The 12,347-nt window shown below is 41.3% G+C and overlaps 1 protein-coding gene across 1 annotated transcript; it reads left to right on the top strand.

The window, feature by feature from the left end:
• The first annotated feature begins 447 nt into the window (after nucleotides 1-447).
• LOC139716824 (myotubularin-related protein 9-like) lies at nucleotides 448-8,758 on the top strand. The gene is made up of 4 exons (XM_071628357.1): nucleotides 448-470; nucleotides 1,327-1,426; nucleotides 4,803-4,930; nucleotides 8,426-8,758. The coding sequence occupies exons 1-4, from the start codon at nucleotides 448-450 to the stop codon at nucleotides 8,478-8,480; spliced, it is 306 nt and encodes a 101-aa protein (XP_071484458.1). The 3' UTR covers nucleotides 8,481-8,758.
• The last annotated feature ends 3,589 nt before the right edge of the window (nucleotides 8,759-12,347 follow it).

The raw sequence follows: 12,347 nt of genomic DNA, 5'->3' as shown, positions 1-12,347 counted from the left end.
CGTGGCCCCAAATCCTGGATTGCCGATGGCTTCTCCGCTTAGCACTAGTAGTAGCACTTTAGTTTTCTATTCATTACGAAACAATAGTCGCCATTCAACGAGGGACGCCTCGAGACGCATCGGGACGCATCGGGAGGGTAGAGGGAAGGAGCTTATTTCGCGGACGCAGCGAGACGGCCACCAGGTAAGCTCCTTTTCGTACATGCAACGGTCCACTTGTGAGGGCTCGTCTTTTACAAGTATACTTGGGAGTTAGCCGACGCTTTGCGACGCTCGGCGGCGCCCGCCGACACGCAGTCTAAACTAGTGACTGTACGCCGTCGCTAACCGTCGCTGGGTGTCCTTTGACGTCGGAAATTGAAAGAAATTTGCAGAAGCGTCGCACCGCGTCGCTCGCCGTCCCTACTTTACCAGGTGCGCCTTAGATACTGGACAGGGATTGTCATAATGCCATCCCATGATCTAATGCAGTGAGGATTGCCATTGCTATGTTGCAAAGAGTGAAGTCACATCAGGTAATATAATTCCGAAATTTTACTGGCTGCTGACTGGGCAAGAATGAAATAATGTGTATTTATGTAGACCATATAATATCTGAAACAGATATGGCCTTGTCTATCACTCTAATATAAGACTGAACAGTCTCTTTAGAGTTATATTCCCCCTTGAGACAACATTTTCTCTCAGCGCTGCATGATTAAAAAATATATATTTTCTTGGAAAAAATATACCGGGGTAGCTTCTGCGGGGATATCAAGTGTTGTAATGACAGTAGGGCCGTGATTAATCCTTGGGGCCACGTCGGGTCCAACGGGCCTCTGGATAATTAATTTGGCCAGATAAGAGAGACATGTACATTTGTATGTAGTAGGTTGAACCAGAAAGAAGTACACATGGCTGAATAATGAAATAGATGGGCATTATTCTGATGATCATTTAGGACATGCTTACTGCTTGCATGAATCGGTATCATTTGGACATTCAGACATGGTAGATGTGTATTAAGCATGGGTCCATGCAACAGTGCCCTCCAGAATCCCAAATCTGTGTGCCTTTGAGCTTTGCAGCATTAACATTTTCTTAACAAGTTCTTAACCCGTTGAAGATGAGTCCTGAGTTTACTCGGGCAGATGTCTATGGGAAATGTGTGTTGTAGCAAAATCAGCCAATCCCCAACGGCTTAAAAAAGAAAACAAAACAAAAGGATAATGATATTCACTTTTGTATGAGTATGATTCTGCTTTTGTTGGAAAGTAATGTTAGTAGATTATTTGCACATTTATGTCTTTTCATTAATGCTGTACGATATATTTTTCGTCTTCTCAGGACATATGTCAACAGGCCAAAGATTCTACAGACATACTTCAACCCCCTGTACCAACCCAATCAGACAATCATCTGGCCCTCTGTAGCACCCCAGAGTTTGGTAAGGATAAATCTTCTTCAAGAGCACCCTCACACTGTTGTTAGTGCCCGGCCAGTAATCCAGTAATTACACCATGTTCCCCGCAGCCATGGCAGCCCCGTTTGCTTGAAACAGTGCACCGTCGGTAGATGAGACATGTTTCCCGTTCCCCCCCCCCCCCCCCCCCCCCCCCCACTGTATTCTAGTCTTGTTCGACCCAGTCCTCACCCCGGTGAACATAGACAGCTATCAGACGCTGTTCTCATGGCGTCTGGTCAGGCTAGACTATCAATATTTTTCATCGTGTCCCACTATGTACTGCGGCTACTGCCTCCAAATTTCGTTATGGCCTACAGTGTATTACGTACGTGCTATCATGTCCTGTTGCATAGACCTCATTTAATTACAACATACAAGGCCCCCCTCATTAGCATTGAGACGGCCGTTGCATATTTTTTAACTGTTTAAAAATCTGACACAGCATCCAAGGCAATTATAACCATTCGTGTTTGCCTATCCCATCTCACTGTGTTGTCTCATGTCAATCCTGTTCTGTCCATGGTGCCCTGAAACATTGCTGCCTTGACCATCAGAAATATGGTACGATAAACACAGCATTAGCCAATGCAGAGGACAGCTCGAGAGCCTTTTGAGATCTGTGACAATGATTTCATAATTATGAGCTGGGAGAGAGCTGAGAAGACACAACATTACTATACAAATGATGCACAGGATAGAGTGTGTTAGTGAAGGTGCGGCGCGCTTGAGAGTATTGACAATGGTGCGACATGCACGAGGCGCAGCCGAGTGCATGTTTGCAACCGTTGTCAATACTCGAGAGTGAGCCGCACCTTCACTAACGCCACGAAATAATCCTGTGCATCATTTGTTTTATAAAATGGGTCGAAAACTAACAGCATTATTCACGTACCTTTGTGGGTCAATACCAGTCAGCTACATGTAGCACTCGCTCAAAAGTCAAGATGTCCGAAGATGTTCGTCCCAAACATTTACGCACGTCGCACTCGGAAATCCCGCACATAAGTACTGTATGTACGTATAAGAGTATACGTACGCCACGTGTTATGCACAAGAAAGGCCGCGGGCTGTTGTGGCAGCCCGAACTAGAAGTTGTTTACAGGATTGACAGCGCGTATAGTAGCGCGTGACGCACTTGTAACAACTGATTGAGTGCGCACTGCTAGTGTAAACATTGTGACGTACGTCAGGCCCCCGCCGTGCATTTACTAAGAAATTAATGCACGCACACGTGACTCATTTCAGCGCTTCCAATTGGCTACATTCTTGAACCCATTTTATAATTTGGCATAATTCATGCCGTCACTTTAACCAGTGCAGTTGGTAGATACCTCCATATGCCATCAGTGTGAAATGTAAATGCATGTGAGCTTCTTCTTCAAATGAATTCCTTCTTATTAGTTGTGAATTTTGCTACTAAATGCTGACAGCAATCTAGTTGCCTCTCTTGTAGTTTCAACAGAGAAAGGGGCTGCATTCTTTTGGCTTATCCATCCACTTACAGTCCCCTTACTGTACTGGGCTATTTGGCTCCATGAAAATACTGGAGGGGGGGGGGGGGGGGCCTGGGAGGCCCCCCCCATTAATCTTGGAAACGCAATGTCCGATGAACTTGAAAATTTGCATGCTGATAGATCTTTGCGTGCTGAATCTGATGGTGTAATTTATGTTAATCAATTATGCAATTTTTTTGCATAATTAGCTAATTAATTATTCATAATGCGTATTTTATGCATTTGGGGGATATTTTCATAATTTCAGCCTAAACAAGTACAAAATTACATGAAAACTGTGTAATAATGAAGAATAATGTTTCCCAAATGTGAAATAAATCAATTCTTATCTATTCTTATGAGTACAGCAGATTTGCATAAACTATTAATATGCAAATTTACTACTTATGAATTTTTGCATACTTTTGAAATGTATGACGTACTAAAATGAAACTGGAAGTAAAATTATCCTTTTACAGTACCCATGGGCACTACCATACTTTTCAACTGTATTCTAATGTCCCTGATATTGTAAACTTGAAGTATGATTTATGCAAATTTATGTAAATTTATGATTTTTTAGATAAAAATTAGCTTATATGTGATTTTGCATGCAAAATATAAGAAAAATCAATGAATACAAAAAGTATAGAAATGTGAGAAAAATCAAACAAGTTATTTGCCATACTCATAAAACATTTTTGAAATTAACTTTACAGAATGTTATGTTTTGTACTGTTTTTATTTCTTATGTTTTCTATTGTTTTATATTCCTTATGTATATCATTGTTTCTAAACTTTGCCCAATTTATTTCAGAACGATATAGAAGCATGAACCAAGTGGAAAACCAATTCCTGAGCAAAATTTATAAAGTAATGCAAGCCATGGTCTATTGACAGTATGTAACTGTACACAAATATATGCAGCGATTAGCCATTTTAATGACATGCGCATACTAATTGGCCCATAACACCCCCTAGGTAGGTCGGATATGGACAAATGTGGTATCAAAATGTGCGCAAGACTTCAGGGGAAAAAATCATGAAGCGAGAATCCGAAATTCCCAGCGGTCGCGATGCAATCGCCAAAAGTATGGAGGGGGGGGGGGTCCTCCCAGGCCCCCCCCCCCCCCCCCCCCCCCCCAGTGCAGTTAGGGTTAACTCATAGAGGACGAGTCCTGAGAACACTCGGTAACTGGGAAATGCATGTTATAGCAAAATCAGCCCATTCTAAATCATTATTAACACTGCATGGGGTACTTGTCAGCTCTTGGATGAAATGCTGACACGATACAAGAAAATGTGTTGTGTTCTCAAAATCCAGTATGCAAAATGGTCAAACAGGATTTAGGTTTGTGTATCTGGTTCTTGTTCTTTCAAAGGTGATGTGTCCAGAGCTGAAAAAGGGGACTATAAATTAAATGGCCTCCTTAAAGAGCAATACAAGACTACTGAGTGTAGCATTCTGTATGTCGCTTTTACAGATACAGGCCTGTCAAGATCATTAACCCATTGAGGACGAATTGACTTTGCTATAACATGCATTTCACCCAGACACCTGTCTGAGTATATTGTAAAACGAGGAATGTTCACGTGCATCTTAATTTCACGAATTTCGCAAGTGCCAAGATTCGCGAAATTAAAGTGCCTGCAAAAGTTCTCATCTACACTATGTGCATTGAATGCCAGTGGCAATTCGCAAAAGTTTCATGCCACAAAAAAGGCCGCCAGCTCCAATTCGCGAAAATTTCATGCCGTGAACTTATCATGTTTTACAGTACATGGGACTAGTCTTCAAATAAGGGATGACTGGCGTAAGAAGTATTCTGTACAAACATTCTCCCCATTAACTCTCTCTGCCCCAGGCCTTGTGGTCAAGTCTCTATCTGCGATGGACGCTGAGCGCTTCGTCCATCCTCATCCCGTCTCAAGTGATCACCAACATCAAGCAGTCGGACAAGGAACTCAGACTGAAGGTCAACGAGCTCAGACGGTAAGATCAAGGGTCAAAGGTCAAGGGTAGCGGCATCCAAGGTCTCTCTGTACAGGGATTGCCCAGTTTGGTCACCCTGCTATATTTTATTTTTTTTCTCTCTTTCAAATTTCTCTCTTTGAAACGATGAATTCTGAGCATGAAAAATTGTGTGTCTAAGTAGAAACAGCATCATTCTTGAAACAAGGTCCATGGTTCAAATCCCCTGGTTACAGCAGTCAGCTGTTGTGCCCCTAGGCAAGGCACTTTGTCCTAATTATAATTTCATCATTGGGCGGGGGTGGGAGGGGAGGGACGATGGGGAAGCCTACTTTCTAGAGGGGGAAGGGGGAGCCACTTTATCTTCATTCTGACATTATGAATTGAATCATAATACAAATTCAAAATATACAATACAGATCGATCACCTTGGTAGTGTAAGCGCTGAAGGTCAAACCAAGTCTTTCCTTTTAGCATTCCTGCCAACTGTTCTTTCATTGAAAAATCCCTTCTTTTTAGCTCACCTGAGCCGAAGGCTCAAGTGAGCTATTGCGATCGCTCTTCGTCCGGCGTCCGTCGTGCGTCGTGCGTCGTGCGTTGTGCGTCCTCCGTCGTCCGGCGTCCGTCGTGCGTAAACTTTTTACATTTTCATCTTCTTCTTGAGAACCCCATGACCAATTTTCACCTAACTTGGCAGGTAGCATCCCTAGGGGGATAGGATCTCAATTTGTTCAAATGGGCACCATGGCCCACCTGGGGGGGCCCCCAGGGGGGCCCAAACACCCTAAAATTAAGGAATCTGTAAAAATCTTCTTCTCTAGAACCAGAAGTGATAGGGCTTAGATGATACTATGAGTAAGTACATTGATGACTGTAGTTTCAAGTTTGTTCATGGGGGAATCAGGGGTGCCCCCCTTGGGACCCAGGGGAGGGGGTGGGGAGGGGTCCTAATGGGGCCTAAATTGTACATTTTCATCTTCACTTTGAGATCGCCATGTCTGATTTTCACCAAACTTGGTAGGTAGCATCCCTAGGGGGATAGGATCTCAATTTGTTCAAATGGGCACCATTGCCCACCTGGGGGTCCCTAGGGGGCCAAACCCCCTAAAATTAAGGAACCTTTAAAAATCTTCTCTAGAACCAGAAGTGATAGGGCTTAGATGATACTATGAGTAAGTACATTGATGACTGTAGTTTCAAGTTTGTTTATGGGGTTGGCGGATTCATTCCCCCCCCCCCCCCCCCCCCCCCCCCCAATGCCCTTAGGACCCAGGAGAGGGCTGGGGAGAAGTCCTACAGTTGTAATGGAGCCTGAATTGTACATGTTCATCTTCTTCTTGAAAACCTCAAAATGAATTTTGACTAAACTTAGCAGGTAGCATCCCTAGGGGGATAGAATCTCAATTCCTTCAAATGGGCACCATGTCCCTCTTGGGGGCCCCCTAGGGGGCCCACCCCCCCCCCCCACATTAAGGAATATTTAAAATCTTCTGCTCTAGAACCAGAAATGATAAAGCAAAGTTAATACCATGAGTTTGTACATTGATGACTTTAGTTCCAAATTTGTTAATTGCAGATTCAGATCCAGGACTGCCCCCCCCCCCCCCCCCCCGAGTTGAGGGGGGGGGGGGGGGGGGAGGGATCCATATGCAGACCTAAAGTTTCCAATGTTCTCGGGTAAGAGTGTGCAAGAATGCATGGAAGGTGAAATTGCGATACTCAGGTGAGCGCGTGACCCGCGGGTCTCTTGTTTTTTTAAAGAGAGGAGATTGGCTTTTATACAAGTGTACATCAAATGTTGTGTTCCCATTGTTATGAACATCTGTTCCATGCAATTGTGAAGCAGGAGAGATTGATGAAAATGGCTATTTTTTTCAAATTTTATTCCCATCTGTACCACTTCTTCATTTCTACCAGCAGGTTTGGCAAGAGAGCATTAGTAGCGACACCTGCTCCACAAGTCAGAAATGCTCTCACTGCTGCCTTTGATGCAAATATTCAAGTATTGAGCAGTCAAAAACCATATGTTTCCATATTTTTTTACCCACAGAAACTTATACAGTTAACATATCTATTCAGGTCATTGGGAACTCTCATATGTGACCGTGCACCACAAAACGAACAAAAAGTCGCACCCCTTGATTTTATGTGAGGACTCAAAAAAGGTGGAACGAGTCAACCAGGTCAATCTTGAGTTTTTCATAGTTTCTGAAAGAGCTACCCTTATTTTACATTATTCTTAAGTTTGGGATCATAAAATGAATGGGAAAGTGCATTTTCAGCATTTTTTCTACAACCCTATTTCGTAGAGAAGTGAGATCAGGTATGTCTTAGAGGTCCCTTTTCATTTCTTGATAATCCTTTTCACACTCTTCACTTTCAAGTCTGATAACTTTTGAAGGGATAATGCTACTGCTTTGAAAAATGGCATCAATCATGGACAGAATGTGTTAATACAGCATGCTCAATTTCAACTTAATGTGATAATCCCTTCTTTGTTGTTGCTCCAGTGGTTAACATCCTGTTTTTTGTCCCATTCATCGCACAGCTAGCACGGTTTGGTAACGATTAAGCACTTCAATACACAGATAGACCCTGTACTTCAGAGCCTTTTTTCTTGGTTCACACTTTTCCAGAGTCTGCGCTTTCTTTCCAATATTTAGATAGGTTAGGAGAGTCCATGTCAATTGAGTTATACATCATTGTAAAGCTTAGAGTTCGCACTTTCAGAATCTGCCCTTAACTAAAAATCCATGTCTGGCGACTTTTTGTTGGTTTTGTGATGCAGGGTCACATATTTTGTACCTCCCTGATCTGTTACCACAATCGATTGAAATCCAGTTTTTCATAGAAAACAAAGATGAAGCACAACAAAAATCAGTGTATTTTCCTCAGTCGCAAAAAGCTAATTATTGGCCCCTAATTGTATTATAGATATGTCAGTTGTTGACTGATGACCCTCTCCCTCTCTAGGAAAGCAGTGAAAAAAAAGAGAGAACTAAAAGAAAATGAATGCTGTTGTTCTTGTCAGGGGCGGCGCAGCTGTGGGGGCCGTGGGGGCACGGGCCCCCACACTTTTTGTGCACCATACAAAGGAATACATAAGGTGTCATCACTTTAGGCCCCCACACTTTTTTCAACCCGGAAGTACGTAAATGGCACTAAAATGGGAGGAGAGAATGAGCTGAGGACCTTTTTTTCTTTCTTTTTTTGTGCTTGTCAGCTGAAGAAACCCGGAAGTGGACGGGGACGGGGAGAGATGAGCTGAGGACTTTTTTTTTTTTTTTTTTTTTTGCTTGTTAGCTCATGAAACCCGGAAGTGGGCCCCCACACTTTTGAAAACACTGCGCCGGCCCTGCTTGTCACGTAGCTTATTATTTTTTCCTCCTTTAACCCATTGAAGACTAGTCCTGAATAAACTTGGGCAGGTGTCTATGGGGAAATGCGTGTTATATAGGAAATAAGCTCATTGTCAAAGGGTTAAGTATATTTTTCGTTTGTTTTCTCCTCGTCTAGGCAACTTGCGGACCTACAAAAGGAGGCCCTGGAAAAAGGTCTGATGAGCGACTGAAGGAAAGTAGATTTGTCAAGGAAAGCGATGGGAGAGTGTGGTCATCCAGAACTTCACCACCTCCCCTTTAACCCATTGCAGACCGTTCTTGAGTATGCCTCGGCAGGGGTCTGTGGGAAATGCGTGCTATAGCAAAATCAACTCGTCCTCAACGGGTTAATTATCTGTGGTCTCTGTGTCTCAGTATGTCTTTATTTTTTTGTTCCGCTCATGGGTTTGTGGCAGGTTGCAATATTGGATGTTAAATGTACATTGTGCTTAAAAAACCAGAATGATGATTAAAGAGGAAGCTTTATACAGTGTTGATGTCGCTATTAGAGTGTACTTACCACAAATGCCACAATGCTGGTTGAGCTCTTTCATGTTGAAAAATATAAAGGAAATTTTAGAAAAAAAAATGAGCCTTCTTTTGATCGATAGGGTTGGCAATACTGTCCCCTCTCCCCCCAGTATCTTGTCTTTGACTGTAATAATTCCTTTCTCAAGAGTCTTTGTTAATGTAAGACAATAAAAGAAACTAGCTATTCTGTGAAAAAAAAAAGTTGGATGAAGCTGTACAAATAGCAAATGAATTCCCCTTGTGTTTGTATTTAAAAAAAAAACATTCATTAGCCCTGTGTGTCCATGTTTGTACACCTGACTCTGTCAACTGCTTGCCAACTTTGCGCAATCATTTTTACTCATATGCACAGCCGCTCACAAACCGATCAATTAATCACAATATGGCACAGGACATTGAAAACTTAGTCGCAGTTATGGATTTGCCCCCCCCCCCCCCCCCCCCCCAAAAAAAAAAAAAAAAAAAAGAAGAAAAAAAGTACAGTGCAGCAACTGTAGAGTACGATTGTTGGTTTTTGGACTGGTAACCATTATTACCTTGTTAACTGCTTGAATGCTAGTTCTTTGACTCCCATGTGCAATTGCAAAGACATGTTTTTCAGACAGCGACAAAGAGAGCGTTAAACTGGAGACTGCAGGATGTTAAAGGACAAGTTCACCTTTACAGACATGTGGATTGAGTGAATGCAGCAATATTAGTAGAACACATCAGACAATCCATTTAAAAGTTATGAATTTTCAAAGTTTCTGCTTAGTCACTGCTGGTTGAGAAGACTACTACAGCTTTTGATGTCACATGTGTACAATGATATAAAGGAAGAATAAGGAAAATTCAAGATATTTTCACTTTTCTCGCATAATAAAAGAACACATGACTTCCCTCTTTCAGAACACGAGGGGGAAAAATATTACCCTCCACATACGTCAGTGATGATTCGAGGAAATGTGCACCTTTTTCAAAAAGTAAAATTTTTTGAAATTCTCTTTATATTTTCCTTATATCACTTTACGCATGTGACATCATACCCTCTAGTAGACTTCTCATTCAGCATTGATTCGTAACTTTTGAAGGGATTGTACAATTTTCCCCAATATTTCACTAATGTGTTCTACAAATATTGCTGCATTCACTCAATCCACATGTATATGAAGGTGGACTTGTCCTTTAAATGATATTCACATGTTTTCTCATCATGGTAATAAACTACTTGACATTCAAAATCAGACACCCCTCAAGTTGTAGTGTCATTCACACACACACAATAGTGGGATGTTTATTGTGATCCAGATCCTTAGACTATTGTGAGTGTTCACATGGACAGAAATACATGTATCTTGCTAATTGCTGATCTCCATAGTTTGTGAACCAAACTGTTCATCCCTGAAACTCACTGAAATGATGACCTTTGTCCTTGAGTTCGCATGTGGTTGTGATTTGTGTTTTGAATGACAGGATAACAAATCTCGATTTTTTTTTCCATAGTATTCCCATACTCACTGCAGTGCAAATCATCAGACTATTCCCTGAAATTGTTGCTTTGATTCCAAAATAATCACAGGATTTCTTAAGACTTGAAAGTAGCAATGCTGATAGCACTATTTAGTGAGATTTTCATGTGCACACTAGCAAAATGATGAGATTGGTATCGTGCGGATTCATGTTAGTGTGACTGTCATACTGCTACTATTGATTTGTTGGAGTTGTAACAAGTTGTGGTCACAAGGTTTATCCAATTTGTGGATTAAAAAAAAAAAATCCATCATTTGTTTTCTACTTTGTTCAGTTTGAATATAGTGGATGTACACATAGTAGATAACGCAACATTTGCTCCAGCGACAATTGTTCTGATTTAATTTTCTTCAAGGACTTTGGGTTAGGGGTTATAGGGCTGTGATAGGGTTTTAGGTGTAGTTTGATGTAAGAATTAGGATTAGGATTAGGGTTATGTTTGTGGGTAGAATTTGTGTTTGGCTTTAATAGTGTACAGATATTTCATGGGAGCAATTGTCGAGGGAGCAAATGTCATGGAACCATGATAATGATAACGATAATGATAGTGATAACAATAATTATGATGATGTGATGATGATTATGACAATATATTTATATAGTACATTTACCATGATTAAGATATATTTTTTTAGAGATGTTGACTGATTGCTGGTTGCGGAGAGTTTGGAGTACCGGTAGTTGATTCCAATTACATACGTGAGAACATGACTCGACATACATACTGTGGATAACAACAGAGATATGTGATCATCCTTTTATTTTTAATTCTTGCCAGAGACATCTCAGATGGGCATCTGAAGGGAATGTAGATTATCTCCCTGACCTCTGAACCTTAACCTTTGACCTCGCCCAAAGCATTCGTCCAGGGTTTTGGTGTTGGTTAGAACGGGGAGAGGACACAGCCTGCCAGCTTGAAGCCAGGTGAGCCTGGACCCGCAGGACCAGGCAAAAATGACTAAAATATACCATTGTGCACGATTGTTAATACCTTTATTGTTCTTGCCTCTTAGTGTGAATGCACCAATCCTCATGACATTTAGAAAGACTGTAGCTCTCTTGTAGAATGAATATGTGATGATACACAAGGGATGTGTGTCATTAACAATGGTTATTCACACATTGTAATAGAGGAATAACCTGAAGAGTGTGTTTATGCTAGAAATTTCTTACGTGATACAGACTTGTTACATGAAAATGATGTAGGTATATGTTGTAGGTTATGTAGGAAAAGGTTTGTTGACCTTTCCACGGTCAAGTACATGTGCTAGTGAACAATGGAAATATCGATCAGGTGGGAGGTATTGATAGAGCATGCGCTGATGGGCTCACAGAATCTTTTATTCTACACAAAACCAGGCTCCTGAATGGGGTGACTGGGGTCAGCGAACACCGAAATCTACAGAGCTCAGCCTTGATCGCTATGTACATATTCATACAAGTTTTACAGCAGAACAAGCGCAAATTGTGATATATGCATTTTCCAACAAAAGGAGAGCAAATGCTGATAGAATAAACTCTAATAATCTTTTAATCAAGCCAATTTTGGGGGGCATTATAACACAAAGAAACATGAATTTAGGACACGAAAGCAGACACTCTTGTCTTCATCTTGGGAACCTGGTTTACCAGGTTCCCATAAAGAATGGGTAAAGGGACATGTGATCATAGCAGCAACTTTGGCTGTCCCTTGTTGAAACTTCTTATTCATTTTGTCTATTTAGCATAATTTTTGATATGTTTTTTTTTTTCTGTTGATAAAATAACTATGAGTATAATCCCATGGCAAACATGACTGAATTTTCAGAGTGGAGAAAAAAAATGTCATTTTCCACAATCTGTTGTATCCAACTACATGTACTTTGTTTCAGCAGCAAAATAGATAAAACAGCAGAGAAAAGAAATAAAATATTGTTATAGATGTGCTAACCATGTATTACTTGTACATTTTGGATGAATAATATTTCACAGGGTAGATGTTGAATGCGAGTGTGCATGTAGACCAAAGTCCTACTGGC

This window comes from Diadema antillarum, unplaced genomic scaffold (genome assembly GCF_040938485.1).
Source record: "Diadema antillarum isolate AM-2024a unplaced genomic scaffold, OU_Dant_1.0 scf00000070, whole genome shotgun sequence".
Taxonomy (NCBI): domain Eukaryota; kingdom Metazoa; phylum Echinodermata; class Echinoidea; order Diadematoida; family Diadematidae; genus Diadema; species Diadema antillarum.
Note: the sequence above shows the minus strand (reverse complement) of the source record. Positions and strands in the feature narration are given on the sequence as shown.